Source organism: Euprymna scolopes, chromosome 33, assembly GCF_053919585.1.
Source record: "Euprymna scolopes isolate OS-2025 chromosome 33, ASM5391958v1, whole genome shotgun sequence".
In the NCBI taxonomy this organism is placed as follows: Eukaryota; Metazoa; Mollusca; class Cephalopoda; order Sepiida; family Sepiolidae; genus Euprymna; species Euprymna scolopes.
In genome coordinates, this window is record NC_136514.1 from 69,655,453 (window position 1) to 69,683,041 (window position 27,589).

At 33.6% G+C, this 27,589-nt stretch overlaps 1 protein-coding gene across 4 annotated transcripts in view; it reads right to left on the minus strand.

Annotated features, from left to right (window-relative positions):
- The window catches only part of LOC145258285 (CCR4-NOT transcription complex subunit 1-like), a 267,943-nt gene that overhangs the window by 202,656 nt on the left and 37,698 nt on the right, over window positions 1–27,589 (minus strand). For 2 of the 4 annotated variants that reach the window (XM_080116291.1, XM_080116292.1), the window contains exons 3-4: window positions 19,419–19,517; window positions 17,737–17,917 (exon numbers count right to left, since the gene is read on the minus strand). The exons of 1 other annotated variant lie outside the window; for it this stretch is intronic. In XM_080116291.1, coding sequence (XP_079972417.1) covers window positions 17,737–17,917; window positions 19,419–19,517 — 280 coding nt within the window. The remainder of the gene's footprint in view (window positions 1–17,736; window positions 17,918–19,418; window positions 19,518–27,589) is intronic. One more of the 4 variants, XM_080116293.1, reaches the window with a different exon arrangement.

Genomic DNA, 27,589 nt, shown 5'->3' on the forward strand with positions numbered 1-27,589 from the left:
GCCTCAGAACGTGAATCCAAGTTCACAATTTTGGCATTTTTAGATCTTACCAATACATTTGGAGCCATTCCTCATTGTTTGTCAGACGAGCTTCCTGTCTAAGCTGGAGTGCAACAGGCAAGTGTTATTACACCAATGTTATTTTTGCTCTTCAACAGCTTGCTGACATTAAGGGTCAGTGCAATATCTCATTTTAACTGGGACAATTTGACTGCGTTTCCAAGTTTTTATATCAATGACAAATTTTTATGTCACACCTAGATCCTTATATAACATCGTTATAACTGCAGTTGCTGCTTTGTTTTGCGTCTAAATGGGTGGGGGACTGAGTTATGCTGTTCGATCCCGCAAAAACAGTTGTGCTATTGTCCTCTAGATATCACTCCTATCCTTGTCCATGGGTTTTGGTTTCGAGACACATTTGTGCCATTTTCGAAACGTCATAACTATCTGGGAGTAATAATATCTAGCAATCTTAGATTTGATGACCACTTATTTTATTTCCATTTTGTCTCATGTTTTTGTAGAATCTTGCCATTTTTCATGCAATTTGGTTTGTAGATGATTTTTTTTGGTAGATTTTTGGTTTTCATTTGCTTTAAATTCATTAGTGTTAAGGCTGATCATTTCCATTTTGAGTATTTAAATTTGATCTAAAACATGAGATTTTAATTCATCAAGTATATTTTTCAATTGCTTCATCAGGTTTAGTGTTTGCAGAAGGTAGTCTTGGAGATTGTTGGTAAATATTTTTGTTTTTTTGAGAAATCAATGCATATGTATCTCATAGTTTATCACCTATTTTCAGGCTTCTTGAAAGGTTATATTCTTTTTTGGTATTTAGTTGTTTTTTTTCTCCTTTCTTTGTACATAAGATTTTTTGGAGTGTGGGTGATGGTTTTCATGACAATTCAAACATTTGCTATTATATAAGATTTCTTCTTGGTGATTTTTTTTTTTTTTTTTTTTTTTACTTAGTTTTTACATATTTGTTCACTTTGGCATTGGTCTTGATGATAATCAAACCTTTGACATCTATAACGTTTGGTATAGAGTGCTCTTTCTTTGTTTTTTCATATCCGATATCAATTGCGCTTGGTAGTAGAGGGGAGTTGAATGTTAGGATGTAGTTGTTTGTGTAGAATATTTCTTAATTTTTTTTTTTAACTGTACAAATTTTTTGCTGCACCTAGATATTTCAGTTCTTTGCGTTTTTCCTCTGTTGTACATAATGATAGTTATGATTCCTTTTCAGCAGTTTAAAGTTGGATGAGGATACAATTTTGTATTAAATTTGTGGAATTTTTTTAATGTAATAAAATTTTTGCTTGTTTAGGATTTTAAACAATTAAAAGTTGTTCTTCACATTTTTGAACACTTTTTGCTAATTTGTTTGAAAAGATTTTTTGTACAAGAAAAGATAACTTTCCTAGGGATTAGATCATTATAAATTGGTGAAATGGATCTGACATGTCCCTACTCACTATCTGTTCCTGTATCAGAATGTAGTCGCTTTGAGTTTTGAGCATGCAGTCTTTTTAGGTTAGACATATCAAGCTCAAACGTAATTCATTAATAGATTATCTCCACCTTCCCAACCAGGATGGAATCTGCAAAGGGAATCCATCAAGGGAGAAACCCATTTACCCTGACAGATCAAGGACTTCCCTATCAACATACTCGATGGCTCCAGAGACCTGGAGAACCCGTCACCTCCAGAGTGTACATCACCTCCTAATGTTAGTGCATAGGTGGTTAGCCTGCAACCATGTCCAGACCTATGAATCTCATGCCATTGATTAGCTCTCAGCCAGTGCTTTCTAACATCTTTAAAAATTGTTGACAATTTCCTTAGATATATTTTTTCTTCATGTGGACCTGTTGGGATTTTTTTTTTTTTTTTTTTTAGGATATGATTAAGAGTAGATGTAAGGGCTTGATCTGACCAGCCAATTAATCTGATTGGGCCTGTCAGACTACCTATCTAGCCTGTATAATGGTCAAAGTGGCATGTTGAGAAGTGGAGGTAATTAATTGACCTCTAAGTCCTTCAACCACCAGGATCCTGTCCTATGCATCACAGCCATGGATAACAGGTTGTCTCATTGAGAGACTTTTACTCTCTGTAAGGGAGCAGTCAGTATATTTTTATTCCCCACTAACAGAGTCAAATAAGACTTGGTAAGTTGAAAATTATAATTAAAAATAGAAATGGTAATATGGAGCTTGGAGCAGGAAATGCTAGGAATGAAGTGTAAAGTGAAAAACTATAACTTTTTCAAAACCATATTTCAGTAAATGACACTGTATTTACAGTCTCAATCCATGCCAAAAACATCATGCACCTCTTTTCTTCATGCGAATAGTTGATTAGATAAAAAATATCAAAACAAAAGGTAATATAGTGGCATGGGTGGAGGCATAAGTTTCAGCATTCAATCCAGGATAATGGCAGATGTTCCTATTATTCTCATAAGATGAAACCTACATTTACTAAGAGAAAAATCAGATGCAATTTGTGAATGAGTATTAAGACAATGCTGGCTTAAATTATTATAGGGATTGCTTTAAACCAGCATCGTCTAAATCACTTGACAACCAAGATTCTCACATAGTAATAGTGACGGTTCTTTTCTTTTGGAACAGGTTTGAAGACATTCTCATTATTCAGTTTATAGACTTTTCTACTGTCCCATCCCTATTTAAGATAAAATATGCAAATTTTGAATATTCTTTAAAAAAACAATGTTTACTTACATTTGTTTCAGAGTTAAAACTTTTTCATTCATGTTTATTTTGGAAATGTAAGACTCTTCCATACTAAAATTGATGCTGACCCCCATCATCTATATATAAATATAAAAGCGAAAATGTGTGTGTGTTTGTATGTGTGTTTGTGTGTCCGCTAAAAACATTCGACAGACGACGAAAATTCATAAACTTGGTATCATATTGAAGCTCCATCCTTTGCTTGAAAAATATAAAAAAATTGGCCAAAAACGTTCATTTTTTCACCCCAAAATCAACAATTTTCGACAGGGGGGGGGGGGTCAACAAAAACGGTCCTCTGATGACGTTATGACCTGATTTAGTTTAAATAGTTGAACTGACTGAATTTTATGTACGCCATGTTAGCTCAGTTGGTTAGGGTGTTGGCTCATTATCTAAACGTTTTGGGTTCGAATCGTGGTGTGAGATGTCTCTTTTTTTTTTCTTCGATTTTTTAAATTTAAATATTGAACCAATGTTATTTAAGCCATTTTTCACGTAACATTCGTTTTTCTGTTTTTTTTTTTTTTGTTTTTTTTTTACTTCGCTTATTCTTAGGTTTTCATTAACACCCCCGACCGATCACACACACCCAAAAACACCCGGGTACCCACCGATTTTAAAAATTTTAATATCGAAACAGGCTTATTTAAGCCATTTTTCTTGTTTTTTTTTTTTGACGTTCGTTTTTGTTTTCTTTTTTCGATTTTTTCATTTAACATCGTTCGTTCGCCTTATGTTAGTTTTTTTTTTTCTTGAATAAAAGTAATGTTTTTTGATGGGCACTAGTTATATATTTGTTTTTAGATGTGTTTATTTTTTTTATTTTAACTATATTTTGTTGTTCAATTTCGTTTCTTTTAGAAACTCTAGTTTTGGGGATCAATTTTGTAAAAACTTGATTTCAGATTGTTTTCTTGATAGTATTTTATTTGTATTTGATTGAAATTTATGCAGTTGGTTAGAATATTTCATTGTGTAGGATTCTTGACATGACATACAGCTTGGTGCTTCTTCACCTTTTAGTAGATAGGAATGGGTGGCAGCAGTATGTCCTATTTGGAGTGTTGCTGTTATTACTTTTCTTTACTTTAAATTCTGCCCATTCTTTGAGGGTGGGTTTGATTTGGTAAAGTTTGTTGTTTTTGCACGAGTTCCATAGTGCTCAGTGTAGGGTACTTTTGTGTTGCGGGAGTTCATTTTTGAGTGATTGTTTTACTACTGTATCTCTTTGTTTCCTGTTAGTCTGACATGGCTGGGTATCCAACAGAAGGTAATGTCTTTGTTTTAGGTAATGAAGTTGATGCTTTTTAGGAGATTGATGATCAGAGTATTTAGATTTTTGTTTTTTAGTGATGTTAACACCGATAGTGAGTCTGAAAGTATGATGTATTTGTTATAGTTGAGTTCAGGATAAGGTCTAAATCTACGGCTGTGGCTTCAGATGTGTTGTCTGATAGGCATTTTGGGGATATGATGTTATTACAAATGACTCCAGTTCCGACTTTATTTTTGTCTTTAGAGTCATCAGTCTAATTATGATGTTGCTCTGATGTTGTTTGGGTGTGTCAGATTTGGAATATTTTGATAGGTTTAGAATGATTCTAGGTTGTTATAGTGACCAAGGAGGATGTTTAAGGAATTTTGATTTATGTAGTTTTTGTCTATTTGACAGTTTTCTAGTGAAGGTTCCATTTTTAGTTTGAAAGTTGGGTTTTTTTTCCTGTTGAAGAGAGTTTGGTATTCAGGATGGAAGACACAATTGTAAGTTGGGTTAGTAGGATTTAAGAAAAGTTTGATATAATATTGTTGTGCAGGTTTTTCTTGCCTTAGGTGGAGTGAACATTCATAAGCTTCCGCATATAAACTGTTTACTGCAGCTTGTGTACTAAGCTCATAATGTCAGATAGTCCTTCATTATGGATGGTTTCTAATTCTTTTTTTTAAATAGGATTTCCTGGCTGTTCCATAGATGAAACAGCTGTAGTCTATTTTTGATCAGATTACTGATCTGTAGAGTTTTATTGCCAGTCTGCTCTCCAGTTAGTATTTCCAATCACTCCTATTGGTTGAATTGATTTATTGCATTTAACTCTCGGATAATTTATGTGAAGTTTGTAGATTAGTTTTTTGTCAAAGACAGTTACTAAGAATTTATGTACTTCAACTACTGGTATTTTTGTGTTATTCAGTTTAAGAGAGGGATCCAGATGTAGTTTTCGTTGCTGGCAAAAGTGTATACATTTGGTTTTACAGAGAATCTGAAGCCATTTTCGTTGGCCCACTAAAAGATTTTGAGAGATTGTTGCAGTTGGTATTCTATGGTATAGATGTGTTTTAATCTGCAACATATTAGAAAATCGTTATATAGATCTCGCATTATACCATATTTCCATGTGGTGTTGAATGCTTTCGAGATCAAAGAAAACTGCACTTAGATGTTCTTTTCTAATGAAGGCATTTCTGATAAGCGTTTCAAAGTGGAAAAGATGATCTATGGTGCTACGTCCTTTTCTGTAGCTTGACTGAAAATTCTTTAATAAATTGTTAGATTCAAGTATCAATGTTAATCTGTTGTTGACCATTCACTCTAAAGTCTTACAACTAGTTAAGGAAATAGGTCTGTAGTTGGAAGGATTAGACAAGTTTTTCCCAGTTCTTTGATGATATTAACTTCCAGGAGCTAGGTATGTTCCCACTGGACCAGATGTTGTTGAAAATGTTTAGAAGTTTTTTTTTAAGGATCTGGCAGTTTTTTAAGGAATTCATAATGTATATTGTAAGGCTCTACTGCAGTATTGTGAGATTGGCTGAAGGTGTTCGACAATTCAGTCAGAGTAAAAGGTAAATTGTACGTTTCTGTGTTCTTGGAATGAAAATTAAGGTTTACTTTTTCATTTTTTCTTTTGATGCTCTGGAATCTTTGGTTGTGGTTTGTTGCAGTGAAGTTTTGGGCGCATGTGTTTGCTATTTCCTTGGAGTCGGTTATTTTTCCATTGTTGTTGGATAGATGCTTGAGGGGGATGTTTTTTTGGGTTTTTTTTCAAGAGATCTTTCTAATCATGTTCCATAGTTTTTGTTTTAAAAAATATAAATATATTGGATATAAATTCTTTCCATGAGAAATGTTTTGATTGTTTGACGATTTGTCTTGCTTTGGCTCTGCATATTTTGAAGGAATTCAAGTTTTCTGATGTTTGGTGGATATTGAATTTGCGTAGGGCAGCTTTGCGCAATTGTATTGCTTTTTTTTGCATTTTTCATGAGTGTGGGGATTAGTCTTTATGTAGGCAAAGATCTTTCCATGTTTTTGCCTTTTTGATTTGTTTTGTTGCAGCGCAGATTGAGCTGTTGCAGTTAAAGTCTCCAAGTATTATAAATGGTGTGGGGAGTTGTTTAATTATATTTTCTACTTCATTTTCTTTTATTTTTTCACTGGGAAGAATGTATACGGAACAAATGTTTATTTAGGGTAATTTTTTACAGCTGACGCCTGTTGGTTTGTTTTAAGTTCTCTGTGGCTATGAGGTACATCATTCCGGACTAGGATAGACGTTCAGAATTTTTGATGTAGTTATATTCTTGATATTTTTTAATGTTTATATTTTGGTCATCTTTGAGAAAAGTTTCTTGTAAACAGATGACTCGGTTCAATTTTGTTATTAGCAGCTGTAGTTCGTTGAGGTTTGCTTTCATTCCTCAATGGTTCCACTGCAGAATCTATGTGTAGTTGTATTTGTTGTACTCCTAATTTGGTCATTGGACCGTTTCATGTGTGTTTGTGTGTTTAAGGGTGGGGGTATCCATGAGGTTATTTAATTTTCCTCTATTTCCATCTCTAAAGAGGTAGAGGGTTTGTCTGAGTTTGTGTCTTTGGTGAAATGTTTGGCCAACGTTTTTTTCTCTTTGTATTTATATGTCGATCTTGCTTGGAATGTTGTTTTGGCTTAGTGTTCATTTTTTTCATCTTGATTACTTGTGTTTGTTTTCTTTTTTATCAAGAGTGTTTTTGGTTTTCAATTTTTTCTAGTATTTTGAATGTCTTGTTTGATTTTCTTCTTTTCTGGAGTGTTTTTATTTGTGGATTTATCATTGCTCATATTTTTATTAGTTTCTGGTGGTTGTTTTGTTGGTTTCTGTGATAATTTTTTTAATGTTTCTGTTGTAGATGGAATATTATTTTCTTTGTTTGGATTTGTTATTTCTATTGTTTTGCTTTCCAGATTTGAGTATTTTTCTTTTAGGCTATTTTGAAATTCTGATCATTCATTAATGTTTAATGTAATCAGTTTGTTTATCAGTTCCTTATATTGATCATGTATTTCATTATGTTGGCATTGTCTTTTTGTCGTCTCAGCATATGTGTTGTCTTTCAAGTACGTATCAACTATTTTTCTGGCTTCTTGGAAAGCTTTTTGTTTTTTGTACTTTATTTCCATTATTTCTATTTTTTTATATGCTTTACATATTTTAGAGAAGGCTGGGTGATCTTCTCTGCAGTTAGCGCATTTCACTTAATGTACACATTCTTCTTCAGTGGTCTGGCTCTCTGCTGCCGCTTTTTCCACATTTTTCCTTTACACTTCTTTATATCAGGTCTTTGGCAGTTGAAATACCTTAACGGAGCTAGAATGTATTTATCTACTTTTCAGTAGCTGATCTAAATTTCTTTGGGTATTGTTGGTGTGTTGACAGTTATATATATATATATATATATATATATATATATATAAGCATTTCAGCCCGGCGTTGCTCGGGTGTTTGGAGGTGTGTATTGAGCAAAGAAAAAAAAAGATAAAAGCAGTCAATTTTTTTTTTTTTTTACTTTGATCCCTATTATGACCCCATAACATTTGTTTTGGGCTCAAATCAAGTTATTAAGTTAGATCCATGTCCAAGGAATCTATATCTAAAATTTCAAGTGTTTAGACCCAAAATTGTCGAAGGAGTTTGGTAGAGTTCTCAAAGGTAAAATCGTTGACCTTTGACCCCTTAAAAGCCAAATTTCTGGCCGAAAACGGATTACAATAGTTTTCCCAAATCTCAGTACCCTGTATATCAAATTTCGAGTCTGTAGATTGCATAGGGAAATGTACACATAGATACGTTCACTTTTATTTATATATATATATATATATATATATATATATACTAGCATGGGTGCCGGCGTTGCTCGGGTGTTTGGAGGTGTATGCCGAGCAAAAAAAAACGGTCAATTTTTTTTAATTTGACCCTTATCATGACCCCTTACATTTATTGTTTTGGGCTCAAATAAATTTATTAAGTTAGATCCATGTCCAAGGAACCTATATCTAAAATTTCAAGTGTTTAGACCCAAAATTGTCGGAGGAGTTTGGTAGAGTTCTCAAAAGTCAAATCGTTAAACTTTGACCCCTTACTCGCTAAATTTCTGGCCGAAATCCGGTCATATAGATTTTCCCAAATCTCAGTATGGAAATATACACATACACTTTCATTTTTATAGACCTAAAAATAATAGATAGATAGAGGTTTAACAAAAATATATACGTATACATAACTTTTTTTGCAAATATTATGCAATTATAAATTATGTAGAATATCTGCATGAATATAATTACAGGTAATAGTTAACTAAAGATGATTATCCCATTAAAAAACCGAAGCAACTAATAGAGAATTAATTAAAATGAATGTTTAAAAGAATATGCAAATTAGCTAGATCGTTTGCTAGTGAATGCAATTCCACAACCAAGATATAAGAAAATTGTATTTTCTTTTTAAATAAATAGAAAAGAGGGTTTTTAATATGAATATCGACACACAAAAGAAAACCAGATTTATAGGAGTATATATATATATATATATATATATATATATATATATATTGGTGGTTGTTTTATTGTCTTTATGTTGATACAGATGTGGTTGATCACTCCTTGTTTTTCCAATTCAGTTTTTGATTCTTCCTCTATTGCTAATAATAGCTCGTAGCTTCAAATCACTCCTTTTTAAATATTTAGTCTTTCACGGGGAAAGATGTTGCACTTCTACTTATGGAAATTTTTCATTTTAAGTAGAGATTGACCATTTTTATGATTGGTTACTTCAACTAGTAGGTTTCTGTCGTTTTTTGTTTCTTTTTTTTTTTTTTTTTTTTAATTGTTTTTGGTTTACTTTTTGTTTATAATATCTTTTCTATTAGAAAAGGTGATAAGTTTTTAATTTTTTTCTTTTCTATTAATTCAATAACTAGGAATTTTGGAAAGTTTCCTTCACATATAGATGGTACGGTTTTTCCTAGTTTTGGATCTTTTCTCATCATCTGAGCTAGAAAGGTCAGAGTCACTAGAATGGTTTCTTTTAAGGGTTTTGAGGGGAAAGTATGTTTTTTTTTTTTCAGCCATGTATTTTGAGGTTTATTTTTCATCAACTACGCTACCTACCAACCTTAGTCCAAAATTGGGACATAGTAAGGGGGAAACCTATTCGCCTTGACCATGTCAGGGCTACTTGGAGGATATACTAATTTGGTAAGGAGTTCAAAGCACTTTCTATTTCATATGTTCATTATGTCCTTAAAAACACATTTGTTCAGATGGAGTGTTGATTTCCGTTCTTTTGAATCGATTGACCCTTGCCACTGTCTTCTACCACTTACTTGATTTGCCTATTTTTGGTAGTGAGGAAAAAAGATGTTGAAGTATCTTAGAGTTTTGTTCTTTGTTATATGGTAGTTGGCATTTTGGCTGTAAATGCTAGGGCTTGACCTGACTGGCCAGATCGGACCGCTCTGATTCCCCCCCCCCCATTTAACCAAAGTGATGTGGTGCAGTGCCTAGACTTCTATGCACTCAGGTCTAGGTCAGCTCAATCACCAGAATTATGTCCTAAAGCGTTACAGGTAGCACATCACGGCTAACTGGTTACCTCATTAAAGGGACTTTTGCCCTTTGCAGGGGTGGGGGGGTGTCATTAAGCTTATTCTGATGTCCTACCGATGGGGTTATACTTCAAGTTGTTTACATCTTCCTATATTTATTCATGGATTCCAATTTACTGATTTTGCAGAGTAAGGTAGAGATAAGGATAAAGACTAGTGGATTCCGTTGTTTTTATTCCTGTCCCTGCAGAACATGATTTAGTTCTGCAAAGGGAAAAGGTTTATAATATTCTTCGTTGGTGTATTTTAAGTTAGGCCAGTAGGGAAATGGGGGTCAAAAAATAAATTAAGAAAAGGGAGGGGAGGAGAACTTGTTTTTGTTTTTGCAGAACATGATTCAGTTGTGCAAAAAGTTAGTGTAGGTGCATTGATCAGGAAATCATCTTCAGACAGCCTGATCTACTGGCACCAGCTTCTTGCTTTTAGAATCTACATAAATGCCAATTTAATTTTACAGTATTATGCGAATCAAATTGAAGATTAGCATTACACACTCCATCTATATATATATATATATATAAAAGCAAAAATGTATGTATGTATGTTCGCTTTTTTGTATATGTCTGAGAAAGGCTTTTTTCCGCCGGATTCTCGAGGCTGTCATTCATTTGTAAAACTTTTTATATCACGTCTAAATGATAATATCTATGACTTAACAACAGTGGTCGCCTCTATTTAATTTGCCCAACTTTGAACCATTAATTATTCGACATTTTCAGATCGGCATGTGTTGCATTCATTTTTCGGTATTAAAAAAAGTGTAACTCGATTAGAAAATCACTGGGCCACAGCCAGTGGTCTCTAGAAAGTGATGTAATGTTTGGTCATGTCAGCTTCGTCATATCAGACAGTTGTTTTCATTTCTAGACGAGACGAGGCACTCCCTCTAATAAACAGGGAGCTGGTTTTCTCCAAAGTTAGGTAAAAACAAACGGTGTTATTGACCTCATTAAAAACTGTCCCGCAGAAAATGTTAACTGTTGAATAGCTATTGCTTACGGTCGCCGCATGTGCATTAAGCTTTTTCGTATAAAAAAAAGAAGCCAACAGACTTGCGGTAAATAAAACGCTGTCCCGCACTCAAAGTTCATGTCATTAACTCGTCACAAATGGGCACCTGCCAGGTTGCACATTTTTTTTTTTTTTTCACTTTACTATTTTCCAACTGCGCATCAAGGCATCGTTTTTTTTTTTTTAAAATAAACGATTTTTCTTTTCATTTACCCAAAAACACACACACCTACAAACACCCGGGCAACACCGGGTACCCCTCGCTAGTCAAAAATAAAGGTTAAAAAAAAAAAAATGCTTTATCAGTGTCCGCACTCAATATTCACCTAGATATTACGAAAATATTATCAAATCATAGAATTATATCAGTAATTTTTAATATTTAAAATTATTTCTGGTGACAAAAATGTAAAAAACTGGCATTTACTTAAGAGTGGAGAATTTCTGACTTCAGTCTGACTTGCTGTTTGCTTTCTTACTTACCCTCACTGCTTGAAATGGGCTCATTTGGAGTTTGAAAATGGTATTAATTTAGCTATTTAAATAAACAGTAGTATGTAAATATTTAACTGCTAAATTCTTAAACTACTGGTCACATAGCACTGAACACTGAAATTAACAGGAAATAGTAATTATACACCAAGGATGCTTTATAATCAGCAAAATCTTTGTTTGGATGAATCAATAATGCGTACAGACACATCGGTAAGTTGAAACGCAAAATGTTTATTTCCACTTGCTGACATATTTCTATTACTTTTGCACATGCACACAAAACCAATTAAAGTGGTTTGATTTTAAATCTTCCTGTTGATAGCTCAAATGGTAGAGAACATGGCTAGAATGCTAAATGTTTTGGTTTTGATTCTAGCTAATGGTACCCAAGTTATTTTTTTTTTTTTTTTAAATCAGTACTAATTGAATATATATATATATATATATATATATATATTCAATAGAGAATTTACTCTGTAATAATACAAAATCTGCGTGAATTAAAATATATTTAAGCGCATTTTCCAACTGGGCAAGGCCCTTCCACCTGCTAATATTAAATAGATAAATATTGCTTTTTATTATTATAGAGCAAAGGTTTGCAAATCTTCAACAGTGAAGAGGGAACAATAAACAAGGCTGAAAGAATTACCTAAGACAATCATAAAAAAAAATCTTCATTACACCTTTCTCTATATTTAGAGTAAGGCTGAACTCAAAGTGGATTTCAACAGCTGATCCGTATTTTTGTTAAAAAGATGCAGACACATTAACTTTTATATCAGTTTTTGGTTTGTGTATGCAGACTTGATCACATTCTGTTTTAAGTCCTCAACCGTTGTTTATTTTGATAATAGAGATGCTTCAAAGTTTATCTTACACACCCCAATTTATATACTCAACAAGTGACAGTTTTAGTCAAAAGACAACATCTCAGCTCCTGAGGATTATAGTTTTTTGCTATCAACTTGGCTTTTTTTTGTAAAGGATGATAACTATCAAGACTTAATCGAATACAGTTATAAAAATAAAGTTGACATTCTTGTCGGGAAACAAGATAGTTGTGAAGATCTACAAAGGTTTAAAAAAAATAAATAAAAAAGTCTTAAAGCAAAATACTGACTTGTTTAGCTATAAATTTACATAAGTTTACATAAGACAATATCACATTTATAGATCTTAGCTTAAGTGAAATCGATAAGTATTAACATCTATTAAATTATTAAAATACAAAATAACTACATAAAATTTATTAATTATTTTCTTTATATCAGTTTTACATGCTGGTATGTTGAACAACTTAAATTGATTTTTAAACTATCCTATCTCTACCCTTTTTTTTTAAAGTCCATCCTTATCACTTCCCCTCATCTTCTCAGTCTTCCCTTATGAAATGGACTTATTTTACTTTTTTTTTTTACTTTTTTTTTTCTCAATTATAAATTTAAAGGAAAAAACATTAAGTCATTAATTCCTTCCAACAGACCTGTTTGCAAATATAACTGCTTCCACTGTATGAACTCTTACTCACCACCTCCTCCAGTAACAATGAAATAGCAATGTCCCATAATCACTTTGAGCATAATTTCTCAGTAGATATATAACATTCATAAACTAACCCAGTAACAACACTAACCACCCTCGTGGGGTGGCAGAAATACCTGGATTAGGACCCAGGTGCGGGGCAAACCCTCTCGGTACCAATGGACCCGTAGATCTTCCCTGGTCTAGAAGAAGGAAAACTCTGAAGCTAAACCTAAGGGGAGGAAGGCCTCTCCAGTCTTCCTAGAGCTGGTGACTCAAACAAATTACCGGTCTGCAAACCTAAACTGCTTAAGGAATAGATAGGCACCGTCTATCGCCTAGCTTTCATACTCCTTTGTCTATTAGCCAGGCGTAGAGGTCGAACCACTGGGAGTCAACAGAAACACTCGGTGGTCGATCTTGTTTCCTGACTAGGGCAATGAACGCCGTTTTTCCCCCACTCCCAACACATCCCATCCCTTAAACTGGGCACTTGGGAGTGCTTGAATATCGTAATGCCAGTGCAAGCAGATTGGGTTGACCATCATCTGATGGGTTGAGGGTACCGGATAGACAGTTGCTGGCTGCTGTTCCCAAATGCTAGTACAGGAGCCCTGACTCTTTGGTAGCACTTAGAGCGGCTGCTCCATCAACAGTTGTATAATATCGGGATGTTTGTAGTGCCATGTCGCGCATGGAAAGGGACTCTGTACTCATCCCCGGTGGGCTATCCTGAGGCCACAACCTTAGTAGATGGAGGGACAGCTGATGGTCTGCCTGTGTTGCATGTCTTGTATTCTGCATAACCACTTGCTCAGCACCCCTTACCTAAACTGAAACTCTTAAAAATAAAAATGACAGTACATTAAAAAATTACGCTAAAACCAGGCCAAAACAAACAAAATCAACCCGACTTGAGGCTCGCATTTACGAACATCCGTGTGCTTAGAACTAATTAAAATGATGTTAAAGCATTTCTCTTAACAAACACCCCGGATATCTTAGCACTAAGTGAGACTAACCTACACTCCTCCATCCCCTCTAACTACTTTAACATGCCTGGATACCTCCCACTCTGCCGTAAGGACTGACAGACATATGCATGGGCTTGGAGTTTACATTCGAAACACCCTCCCATTGACTAAAGAAACTAAACTAGAATCGGAAAATCAAGCCTTTATGTGCTTTAGACTTAACATACAACATAACAGTTACTTTTATTTTCTCTACCGCTCTCTCTCGACCCAGGACTGTACCCTAATAGACAAAGTCTCTGACAGCATAGATACAGCACTTTCCCTCGACACTAGTGCACAAGTGCATGTATTTGGTGACTTCAATGTCCACCACAGTAACTGGCTTGGATTTTCTACTTACACAGATGCAGCTGGTACCACAACACGTAACTTCTCTATATCTCATTCCCTATCACAGATGGTTACGTTTCCAACCCGTTCCCAGACCAGCAAGAACATGCATCACTTCAAGATCTGTTTCTGACCACAGTTCCCGATGACTGTAACGAATGCCCACAGCCCTCTTGGGAACGCTGATCATGCAGTGATAATGGTTGAAATCGCCCTAAACTCTAGAGCTAAAATTGAAGAGCCACTGCTCAAAACAATGAGATATTATAAAAAGGCTGACTGGGAAGCCATCAAGGACCTCATCAGGGACGCTCCATGGCAAAATATCTTTTCACATCCTGCTGAACATTGCGCAAATGAGACCACTGAATGGTTCAAAGTGGCAATTGAAGCACATGTTCCCCACACGCAAATTCTATAGCAAACCCCACTCTTCCCAATGGTTCATTTCAACTTGTGCAGCTGCCATTGTGCAAAGGCAGCATGTGTACTGCATATTTAACTGACATAAATCCAGTTCAAACAGACAGAAGTACATAGAAGCCAGAAGTAACTGTAAGAAAGAAATAGCGACAGCTAAGAGAGAATTTACTGAAACCACCCAAAAACGCATCGAAGCACAGAAATTAGAAACCCGAGACTTCTGGAAAATCTACAACAATGTAGTAAATAATGGGCAATCTACAATTTTCCCACTATCCAACAATCATGAGGTTGTTTGCTCTGCAACTGAGAAGGCTAACATGCTTGCCAGACGGTTTGCCTCGAACTCCACACTGGACTCTGATAACTACCCCCTCTCTAACTTTCCTTTGTGGACAGACGCCACACTAGATGATCTGAAAATCACCCCTGCTCAGGTGCATGTTATAAGAAAGTTTGACACTGCAAAAGCATGTGGACGTGATCTCATGCTCAGGCTGTGCTATTAAGAAAGTGCTCCACTGAAGTAGCTTCGGTTCTCTCCAAACTTTACAACAAATGCCTGAATGAATCTTGCTTTCCTGCCTGCTGGAAAACTGCTTCTGTTGTACCAGTTTTCAAGAATTCTGGCGAAAGAACTGACCCAGTAAATTACCGTCCCATTAGCCTCCTCCCACTTTTCGCCAAAATATTTGAGACCTTAATTAACCATGCTCTAGTCCATCACCTTACAGATGCTAAACTTCTGACTGACAAACAATATGGATTTAGGCAAGGCCGTTCCACAGCAGACATCCTAACTGTAATCTCAGAACGTATATACCAGTCACTGGACAAAGCGGAGGAGGGTAGAGCGGTAGCTCTAGATATATCTAAGGCTTTTGACAGGGTATGGCATGAGGGTCTTCAGGAAAATCAGATCATACAGTATCACTGGAAGAATACATAACATAATGAGATCCTTCTTAGATAAGAGAAAAATTCAGGTTGTCCTTGACGATCATACATCTAAACAATATGATATAAATGCGGGAGTGCCTCAGGGGTCTATCCCTGGACCTCTTTTATTCCTAATATTCATAAATGACTTCCCTGACAAAATTGGCTGTGAGACGGGTATGTATGCTGACGACACCACACTCTATAAGACACAACAGGAAAACAAATGAACACATATCTAAAGAAATGACAGAAACACTAGAGGATGACCTTCGATCCGTAGGAGAATGGGGACAAAAATGGATGGTCACCTGCAATGCTGCCAAGACTAAACTTGTTTCCTTCAATAATTACAAGAAACCTTCTCTACCACCAATAGCAATGGCCAATGACTTTTTATCTGAAAGTACATCTTTTAAACTCCTTGGCCTAACGCTCACAGGAAACATGAGTTGGAACAATTACATTGAGAACATCGCCAGGACCACTGCGAGGAAGGTGGGTTCTCTCTACCGTGCTAGAAAGCTATTAACGCCTGAAAGTATCCTATACCGCTATAACGCCACCATTCACCCATGTATGGAGTATTGTTGTCATATTTGGGCTGGTGCATCTGCTACTAGTCTCTCGCTCCTAGACAAGGTTAAAAAATCTGATAGGTCCTGAACTGTCAGTTAAACTTCAGCCTCTGTCACATCGATGAAATGTTGCATCCCTTTGCCTGTTCTACAAGTACTTTAACGGTGATTACTCTGACAAACTGCAAGCACTTGTGCCCCCTAGACGCAAATACCCCCCCCCCCGACAAACAGCTAAATCCCACTCCTTCACAGTAGAGATCCCTAGATGTAAGAGAGCCTTCTACTCTAGTAGTTTCTTCCCCAGAACAGCTAGACTTTAGAATTCCCTTCCGGGTCCCTGCTTCCCCGACTGTACCGACATGCAGAAGTTCAAGTGTAATGTGAACCGACATCTTGCTGCCCAACTTCCTACACAGTAACCCTTACTCTTATGTCCCTGATAGTAGCCCCCTACAACAAAGTAGCAATGGCTTGTTTGGGGTGAAAATGCAATAAAAAAAATTTAAAAAAAAAACAAAAAAACTGTTCTGCATCTACTAACCCAAGAACTTTCATCCATTCTTTAAATGTGGCCATACCATCAAAGTCTCCCATTCTACACACATCTACCTATACTGTCCAGATTTAATCTTCCGCCTGTCTTTAAGATTCAATACACTGTAACATTTTCATATTATTTCTCTCTATGCAATGTATGTCCTCAACCATTACTGGTATTTTGGGAGTTTGTATGTAAATAGAAAAATGGATTGATTGACATTTTTAAAGGAAGTAGATTTTATGTCAATTTCAGAATTGATTTCACTCAAAACTAAATGATTTTTTTTAACTGGATAAAAGTTTCAGAAAATTTAAAGAAATTCACATAGCATGACAAAAGAATGACAAAACAGAATTTTATATTATTAACTAAATGTCCATTTCTTTAATAATACACAAATTAGTTTAAACTGATTTATTTTTGCTTAAAGCATTATTTCTAATGTTTTTGTCAATGAAAGCAATATGTAAACATATTTATTGTAACTACTTTTTCATGTAAATATTAAGTAGAATATTTTTTCTAGAAAATGTCAAATTTTTCTTCATATTTACTATAAAGCACAAATTGGGTAAAGATAAAACTTCATATACTCAGGTACTGTACAAGCATGGCTAAAGAAGTGGGTATAAACTAGGTAAATTTTTTTTAAAGACAACTATTTTCAATAAGCATGGGTTAATAATATTTGTGGCAAATTATTTTAAAGAAAATACAGTTAAAAAAAAAAAAAAAAAAAAAAAAAGGTTAACATGTGTATATAAATATACATTAGTATTAAATATTAGTTGTGAGTAAAGTAATCAATGGCAGCCATCTTGCTTTTTCAAGTAGTACCAGCCCGGATTGTAAATGAGGGCCAAATACTATTGTAATGGAAGTCATTAAATTAGAAGTGACGTCTTCAATATGATAGGGATGCATTTCCAGTCCAGTCTGAGAAAAATAAAACAAGATAGTTCTCACCGATTACTGACAACTAATATTTACGACAAATAAACATGTTTATTCAAACATATTTGATTAAAAACACAAACCGGTCACAAATGAGTAGATAAACTAAAATTGTTTTTCACTAATTTCTCAACTGTATTTCCTTTAAAATAATTTATGCTGTCAATCATTTACCTCAGAGGGTAAATCAGAAATTGTTGCTATACATACCAGAATCTACATAAGACCTTAAAAGATCAGGCAATTTCTGTTTCACAAAGTTGGCAGCGTAGTTACGGGTGTCAAGGTTGGACGAATTCAACAAGGCCAAACCGAATACCACCTCTTGTACTCTTGTCAACTTGAGCACTTTACTCAGTTGAGGGAATAATTGAGCACTTGGTTTAAGCGTCTAATTGAACAAAATAAATTAGAAAATCATTTAGTACAACAGGAAAAATGTTTTAAAAAGAAGCAAGTTAACTGAAACGTTAGATTTATAAAATTTGCACTTTATCTGCAGTTAAACACATTTTCATTTTAAAAAAGTAAAATTATTCTCTATCAATGAACAAACAATTTTAAAATCAAAAAATTATTTTTAACTTATTTTAAAAGATGAGACTGAAATTAAGTTTCAGATTTTTTTTTTAAGGTAAAAACTGATAATCGGGATTATTTGGACTACTATTCTCACCTGCATCCTTATATTCACATTTTGACTAATATAACCTACAACCTTTTTCATGTATGTTTTTTTTTTTAACTCTGAAGCCTATAAAGAATTTGGAATCCATGGAGATATATTATTCTTGCTCCATCAGCCATATAAAAGTGTTAATTATTTTATTCTGAGTTACCACCTGCAGTGATGATTGAACCTTCAACCTCCAGAAAACTTAAGTGATAAATGCTCAAAGCCTTTATTTGTTGTGCTATAGGTCCATGTCAAATTAATATTTCCATGCAATGCATGTCCTCAACCATTACTGGTACTTCTCGATTATGGCTGACAAAATGAGAACACAATCACGTGGATTAAATAAAAGTTCCAGAGTTTGAAAAAATGCACTTGAAAGTTAGCATTACATTTGTGAAAACATTGTGAAAATAAAATGAGAATAGTAGGCCGAATAATCTGAATAAACCATCATCAATTCATACAAGTCATCAGAATTAGTTTTATTTAAATCTATAAAAATCTTCAAGATTAAGGAGACATAATTAGTTAATTTAACAGACTTAATTCTGGTGGTAGAAATGATTAAGTAAAAAACTTTTAAGGTTAAAAATGTTTATACACAATATATTTTTCATTTGCTTTAAAAAAGTGCTCAATATTGTAAAATCGGACAAAATTAAATCTACATTAAAACAAATGGTGTCATAGATGTTATTGGTGCCTTGCAATCTTCCAACATCAATTTCATCAATTTATTTATTATGCTCAGGGAAATGATGTTCTCTGGCAGCTTGACGGACTTGAGGATTGATTCCATTCAAATTTTATCATTTGTTAATAGTTTGCATCCAAGTTGTGAGTCATCCAATTTCCTTAAGTATTCCACCTTAGGGTTTTTGTATTTTCTTATCTTGAAGACACTTCAACATGGTCAACTGATATTCTGTTCATCAAACCTTGATATATTCAGTCTTACCAGCTGATTATCAGAACTGATATGCTGGAGCTCATCTGATTCAACATTGCATATTTATTTGGTCATTGCATTATGTTGAAGCTAACTGAGAATTATACATGAATAGGAGAGGTAATATATTATTAAATATCAGATGCTACCAAAATTTAGAAAATATTTTTTGTCAGAAGATTGCACAAAATAAACACGAAAAAGTATATAACACCCATGACATTCATCGTTAGATTTACTATTATAGATGAACAAGCCACAAACCTTTTGATGTTGCAAAGGGTTGTCAATCGAGTAACACAGGGTTGACACAAAATTAGGTTTACTGAAAAGAGCTGCAAACTCTTGTATTAAATAATTAGTCTAGAAAAAAGAAAAAGAAAAAATGTTTAAAAAACATGACCAGTAATGATAAAAATATAGAACATTTTGTATATAATTTGTTCAACTAATGCTAAGAGTTATCTCCTGCTGTGATCACTACTACATGAATAAATGTAAACAATCACTAATCACAATTTTTGTTTGATTTTGAAGAATAACTACTTATAGCACTATAGTGAACCAATTCTTTGACTTCAACACATGATTCAAATGGTGGCTCATGTGTACTGAGGAAGTTTTGTTGCACAGCAATATTAAAATTGTAGTGATATTGCTCATTTTTGTTGTGGCTGTAGTTTTCTTTTTAATATCAAAAGTTATAAATAATGACATCATACAATTATTTGGGAGTTCAAAGCCTTCAGGATTTTTCTTTTTTTGTTACAATATAAATAATAACCTGAGGGCTATTAATAGGAGGGAATAGCTGTTTTTAAACAACTAATCTCATGGTTCAAAAGCAAAAAAAATGCCATCTTAGATTTTACTTGACATGTATTGAATGGCTTAAGGAGATTGATTTGATAAGTAACCTAGCTCTACCCAAGTCTTTATCCTTTTTTTCTAGAGTCCACATTTATCACCTCATCACGTTTTTTTCTTGGAGGAGGAGTCATCCTCTGGAAACTAGACTTTCTATCTCAACTGTACATCTACACTCATCGATTCTTTTAACATGGCCATACCATTGAAGCCTATTCTTCTGCACACATCTATCTATACTGCCAAGATTTAATCTTCCTCCAAGCTCAACAAAATTAAACCTGTCTTTAAGACTTGCATGACACATCCATTGTATCATTTAGCTCCATGCAACACATATCCTCAATAGCTAGGTTTCACTTTCATCTATCACATCACTGAATACATATGCTTGATATATTGACAGTGATAACTTTCTGCTCATTAGTAATCCAAGAATTTCTTACATCCATTCATAATTCTTGCAATCCCACTAACATCAACTTCTTCCTGTGCTTCAATGGTATCACACCATTGGATAAGAAAATTATAAAACCAATTCATACTGCAATAACAGCTCATTTACATGTCTCCCCACAAGGGCAGAATTCGATACAAGATCGATTTTTAATGTAGGTTAAATCAAGCTACATAAAAAGGGGTACTCTGGATTGGAGCATAAATAAAAATTGTCTTAGTCTAGGATTTCTACTTTCTTAAATGGGACACAAAACATGAAATGTAGTAGCAGAACAGATACTACACTTTGCACCTAATCAAGAATAACAAATATACAATATAATGGCAACAATATTTGATAAAGGCTCTGTTTTGGCTGAACATTTTTCCCCAAATTTCACTGTATAATTTATAATTATTGTCGCCACTTTAAAAATAAAAATTCTTGAAGTTGAGCACTGTGTGGGGAAATTAAAAAAGTTGGTCAACTAGTCTTGTGCGCAAGATCATAACTTCCTGTTACTTGATCATTCTAAGATCATTTGTATTAAGCGTTAAGCTTCATTAATGTTTAAAATTTTCCTCAATTTCGTGGCGATGTACAATGGTCCTTGGGTATGGATAATGGAGCCAAAGGTGGCTTCGCTGCGGGAGTTTGAATCCTTCGATCAGTGTTGATTGCCATCTCTTGCCCTTATAATTGTGTAAGCATGAAATACTAGTAAGTATTTAAAAATAATCATTTATAATTCATTATATATATATATATATTTCATATATATAAACTGTTAAAATAAGTGGCAAGGTAAGCAACCAGACAGCGGTTTTTAGGGCCCGTCAAATCTGTCGGTAAACACCATGTTACAATAGTTTGTTGAGCAGGTCATATATGCAGCATGCTCGATTCAAGATTCCCAAAACTTTCTGTCCAAAAGAAAAAGAATCGCAGGCAGACAGTGGAAACAATTCAAGTACAGTTTGAAGGTCTCTCAAACAGTTCAGTTTGTATTCTAATTTGTGGAAAAAAATAACTGAAGACAGATGTTTCTGTATATCACAAGCCACAAACGGTTACAATTGCTGAACCTGCACATATCGAAAAATGTGAGAGGAAACATAGTATTGGAAAGGACAGAGCAGTTAGCACCTCTGCTACAGAATCATCCTACAGGTGTTCCACATGCAGGAGATACTTCAGAGCTTGAACTGATCTAACAAGTCATTTCCAAATCTACGAAACAATTGCATGTTGACGCTCATCTTCACAAACAATAGACGAACGTCATCATATATATAAAACTTTGGCTGGTTGCTTGTTTGTCCGTGCAGACTAGACAATATTAATTTTGCAACATCCGTTAAAGTTGCTGTCACTAAAGACTGACATCACTCATTTCAGAATCTTGTTGGACAATGATAAAAAGACTTGGGCAGTGTTGTCAAACCCAATAACACTGAACTGCTTATTATAAAGACTGGGAAAATATGCCTCTCAGTGTCATGCACATTTAGCAGTCGGAGTTACATGTAACCATTCTCTTTATTGTATTTGTCTTTCCTTTTTAATATATTTTGTTTTGACCAAGTTCTGATTCTCTCTCCTGATCTTGAGCGCGTGGTACAGTGGGGGGGAAGAGGTGGCTGGTTACTTTTAATACATCTAAAACCAAGCTCCTATCTTTACATCATCAACGCTCTGATCCCCATCTGGCATCAATTCAAATGGATGGCTCTCATTTTGGGGAGGCTCCATGTTTTGACAAGCTTCTGGGTTTGACCTTTACTCCCGATCTGAAATGGAACACGTACATCAAGTCTGTTGCCAAGGTCACTGGGAAAATGGTGGGATCCTTCTACTGCTCCAAAAGATATCTCACTACTGATGCAATTCTCTATCTATAAAAGCCAGGTACATCCAAGGATGGAGTATTGCTGCCACATCTGAGCAGGAGCTGCTAAAAACGGCCTATCCTGCCTTGACAGAGTACAAAATAAACTTCGTGGCTTAGTGGGGAATGCCCTTTTCTCTTCCCTGCAACCTCTCTCCCACAGAAGAGACATTGCGAGCCTGTCTTTTTTTTATTGTTATTTCCATGGCAAATGCTCGTCTGAGCTCCAATCTCTGGTCCCCCCCCTTGCCAATCTTTCACGATAAACACCCATCTAGCTGAAACCACTGTCAATAATTTTCCCCACTCTTTATCTGTGCCTGAATCAAAACAGATTTCATGAACAAAGCTTCTTTCTTAGAAGTGCACGCCTGTGGAACTCTCTTCAGTTTGCCTGTTTCCCATCTGACTACAACTTGGATGTCTTTAAGTCCAACATAAACAAATTCCTGATGAACCACCCACTTAAGACACTTTATCAAATCTCCATCACTAACGATTACTACGATATTATCCCATTGATTACTGTACACGCAATAACCCTTATACCCGAGTGGCTTCCAGGCCTTGATAAGTAGTGACCACCACGTAAAAAAAAAGGGTGGGGGCAGAAAGGTAGAAATTGTGACAAATTTATTGCAGATTAATATTTTACTTGTGATATTTTGAAAAGCTTTGGGTTATCTGCCAAGTTCTCTATAGATCAGTTAAAAAGATTTAATACCGCTATTTTTGGAAGAGAAGTAATTGCATTAATTGAAAAAGTGTACAAACATAAGATTTTTGTGAAAATAAATTCAGTAAAAATTAAGCTCTTTTTTCTCTTCATAAATTAATCAAATGAAAACCGATTTGGATGACATAAAAATAGAAAGACAATTTGATAATAGAGCAAAAATTTAATTCACTAAAGTTTTCAAATTTCTTTTGTGAAAACCGTATATAAAGTCTATCATATTGACGAGTGACCCCTTTTCTTTATGGTGGAAGTATTTTTATATGCATAAAGACATGCACATTAAGTTGAAAGAAGGTAATATTAAAAAACTAAATAACTCACCAAAAATAGTAACCTAAGTATTCGTGGGGGGGGGGAATAGGAAAAGAATTATATATTCATAAATAGAAAAGATTAAATTTTATTTAGATTCAAATTTTAATAAAAAATAAATTTTTTAAATAAAATAAAGGAAATCTCAAGTTGAAGGGAATTTCATTGCATTTACTCATTTCCACACACTGAACTGGTTGGTTTGTGATAACTAAACAACAGAAATTGTTTATTTAAAAAAAAAAAAAAAAAAAAAAAAAAAAGAAAGAAAGCGTTCTTTTATTTAAAAATACACATTCATTGGAGGTCAGATTTGCGTGTAGGATGATTCTGGTAAAATCCATTGTAGACTGAAATGATTGCAAAAAATCATCCCCACCTTAACAGATGTTACTATCAGTTTCAGCTCTTAAATTACATATATCTCATTAAAGATTAAATCAATGGAAATTCAAGAGTATATGTAGAAAAGTTTGTACTCAATTGGAACAGCACTCCTACATGCATGTGGTAGTGTTGTTTCACACTGCAAATATGCATGCAACTTTACTAAGATTATAACCAGAATAAAATGCATTAAATAAATAGATGTCTTGGAGTAACATGAATATATAGTCATTTAAAATTCCACTAATAAAATGTAATTTTTTTAAACTAGCTTGAACCAACAACAATGATATTCTATTTATAGTGATGGACAAATTGTTAGATATAAAATACACAATTCTATCTAAAAGTTTAAAGTTCTTCCATACTTCAATTTTGAGGTTGAATTTTAAATCAATTTTATAAAATGCTTAATTTAGAGGAAAGCTTTAGAGAGCATACAGTTATGCTTAAACTTCTTTCTGTGTCAGCCTCACAAAATTAATGGTATCACACCATTGGATAAGAAAATTATAACACAAACAAGTAACCAACACACATTTGATTATTTATAAAGAATTTTATAAAAATCAAAAATATTTACACAATTTAAAAGTCAACACTTTGTAAGCTGCCTGGTCAATTTTTTTAAAATCACATTCTTTGAATTATTTTAAAAATGTAAATTGCTTGCAAGAAATAAAGAGAAAGAACAAAAATGTAGGGAGGTAATGAACTAAACAAAAATGTAAGACTTCCACGCAACACCAGATAGGGACAGCTATATATTTTATAAAATTGCTCCTGGGATAATAAAAGTTAAATAAAATTCAAAACACGCATATGATCAAGATCATTTACCTTGAACTGGCTGAAAAGAATGATAAATAGATCTAACACAAAATATCTACCTTATCTAACAAATGTTAATAAAGAATTAAATACGCATATATATATATATATATATATCAGCCCCTTGTAGAACTCTGTTCTTATCATTGAACACTCTTCGTTGAAATAAGTCGATCACTTAAGCTTACATACGCAGACCATAATGTTATAATCATAAGATCACTAACCGTCAAATGACATTTACGGTTTATATAAATGTTAATTTAAACTGTATTTCTTGTGGTTAAGGTTGGCCATGTGGTTTGTTTCTTGCTAATGGAGTCAGATGGCTTCTGTGACCAAGTTTGAATCTCCTGACTCGCTGTAATCCTAACTCCCTGCACTGAGGATTTCCAAAAGGATGAAACATTAGTGTTTGTAGGTATCAAAATAATTATAGTAATAATATATATATATATATATATATATATATACATACACACTCCTATAAATTTTGGGGTTATTTTGCATACTTATATTCATATTAAAAACTATTTTTTCTATTTATTTAAAAAGAAAATACAACTTACATATGGATCATGGAATTGCATTCGTCTGCAAAAGATTTAGCTAATTTGCATATTCTTTTAAAAAATCATTTTAATTAAGTCTTAGTTTTTTTTGGTTTTCTTATGAGGTGATCATCTTTAGTTAACTATTATGTGTAATTATATTCACGCATATATTCTACATGATTTATACTTGCGTAATATTTGCATAAAAAGGTTATAGTAAACCTCTATCTAATATATATATATATATATATATATTTGTTTTAAAAATTTTGCCTCATAAACTGTCAGTTTTGTTGTCTATCGGGCTGAAATGCTAGTATATATATATATATATATATTATATTATATAGGGTATTCAAACCCATGCAAAACTTAATATTTCGGTTTTAACAGGGGGAAATGGGTGCAAAAGTATGAACATTCTTTAAAAAAATTGCCAGGTGAAGGTCAAACGACAGTATTACAAATATGCATAACGTAATAGGTATTGGTTAATGTTTTAATTTTTAGCCTTGCAGCAAAAATGTCTTCAGAGGTCAGACATTAATGTAAAAGGAAAAAGTAAATCATAAGCTAAACGTTTTGTTTTTGAATCTTGGTGGTGATGCACAAGTCATTTCTTACTTTTTAAATCATTACTATATATACTATATTCAATATAATAAATACCAAATCTGCATTAATCAAAATATCATATTTAAGCATATTTTCTGACCGGGCAATGCCAGGCGGCCTTCTAGAATATATATATGAGAGAGAGAGAACCCCAGCATACATATTTTGGTTCTGATCCTTTCTAGTTTTATTAGTTTTCTTGTTTCTAATTACTGAATGACATACTTATCTCAGCTCCAAATACATCGCAAAGTTTTAGTAGACAACACATCTATTCTTGAACAAACCACTTACCAGCAATAACTTCATATACTAGAAGCTATATTAATTAAAAAAAAAAATGTGTCCTTTAATGATTTTAGATTAAAATACTTTTTTTCTGTATAGATGTAAATTTGGTGCAATCTATCATGACATGGGTTACAATGTATAGAACATAAGTTATGCACAATAGACTTCTCTCCTTCAAGTAAGAATTGCTGAATTATTTTAGAGTGTCCCATATAGAGTCAAGAGAGAATAACTTCTCCCTTCCATGATTCTTTGTATTTTTGTAGCCATTCACTTAAGAGTATTTTATTGTTAATAGTTTATTTGGCTTACAGTTGTTCCAGTGGATTTGTCATTTGTTTTTAGATATATGCCTGTATTTTTACTTTTAAATGCTCAATGGTTCTTTATAAGCATTTTTGGTGGCTGTATCAGCCTTGTCATTTCCTTTGATTCCCATGTGACTTGGAATCCAACATAAAGACTATATCTTTTGCTTCTGACAATGTTAGTCTGTACAATAATTTTATGATCGATGGGTTGTCAATAATAATAAAGAATCCAAAAAGATGAAGAATTTTTGCATTTTGCTTTGAAAGAAGTTTAGTGTCAAATATGTAGCACATGATTCTGCACTGAAGATGGATGCTTCTTTAGGAAGGGACTTGATTTTTATAAATAGCTCCACATCCTGTTGTGTCCTTTTCCTTAGATTCGTCTGAATATGGTGTTATACTTGAGATAGGAGTTTAATATTTTATTTAAAGTTTCTTTAAATATGTATGGGCATGTAGGGCTTTTGTTGAGGTTACTTAGTTTCAGTTCCACCTTTGGCTGTTTCATTTCCCAAGTTGTAATATTTGGTTTAATGGTATCACCTATGTTTTTGAGAGGAATGTTAGTTTCTTCAATTATGCTTTTCATTTGGAATACAAAAAGGTCTTACTGAATTTTTTTTTTCTTCTTTAAAATAATTCTTTATACTTTGGTTCAAATGTAATTTTGTGAGCTTTATTTAGTGGGCATGATTTCAACTTTATATAGTACTAGCATGGCTACTCAGTGTTGCTTGGGTGGAGAGATGTGATATATTAAAGATATTGAGCAACCCTCAGCCATAAACATTTTTTTAAATAAATGAACTTTTGTTTAAATTAAAATAGCACTGAGTGCCCGTGTGACCACAAAAGATTAGCTACAGTAACTTAAAATATTGCTCCATTAAGAATCGATTATATAATGCTATAAATTGAATTGAAAAATTCAATTTATAGCATTATATAATCAATTCTTAATGCAGCAATATTTTAAGTTATAAATTTATTATACTTTTTACTAGAATATCTTGTCCTTTTCTTTTCATGCTCGCATTTTTCTAGTGTAATATATATATATATATATATATATATATATATATATATATAAACAAGCTTATGCTTTTGTTATAATTTAAAATGTTTCTTAGCTAATAACATTTAAACACTTGAAAAATAATAGTCTTCTGAACTGCATCTACCCAAGATGTAGTAAAGT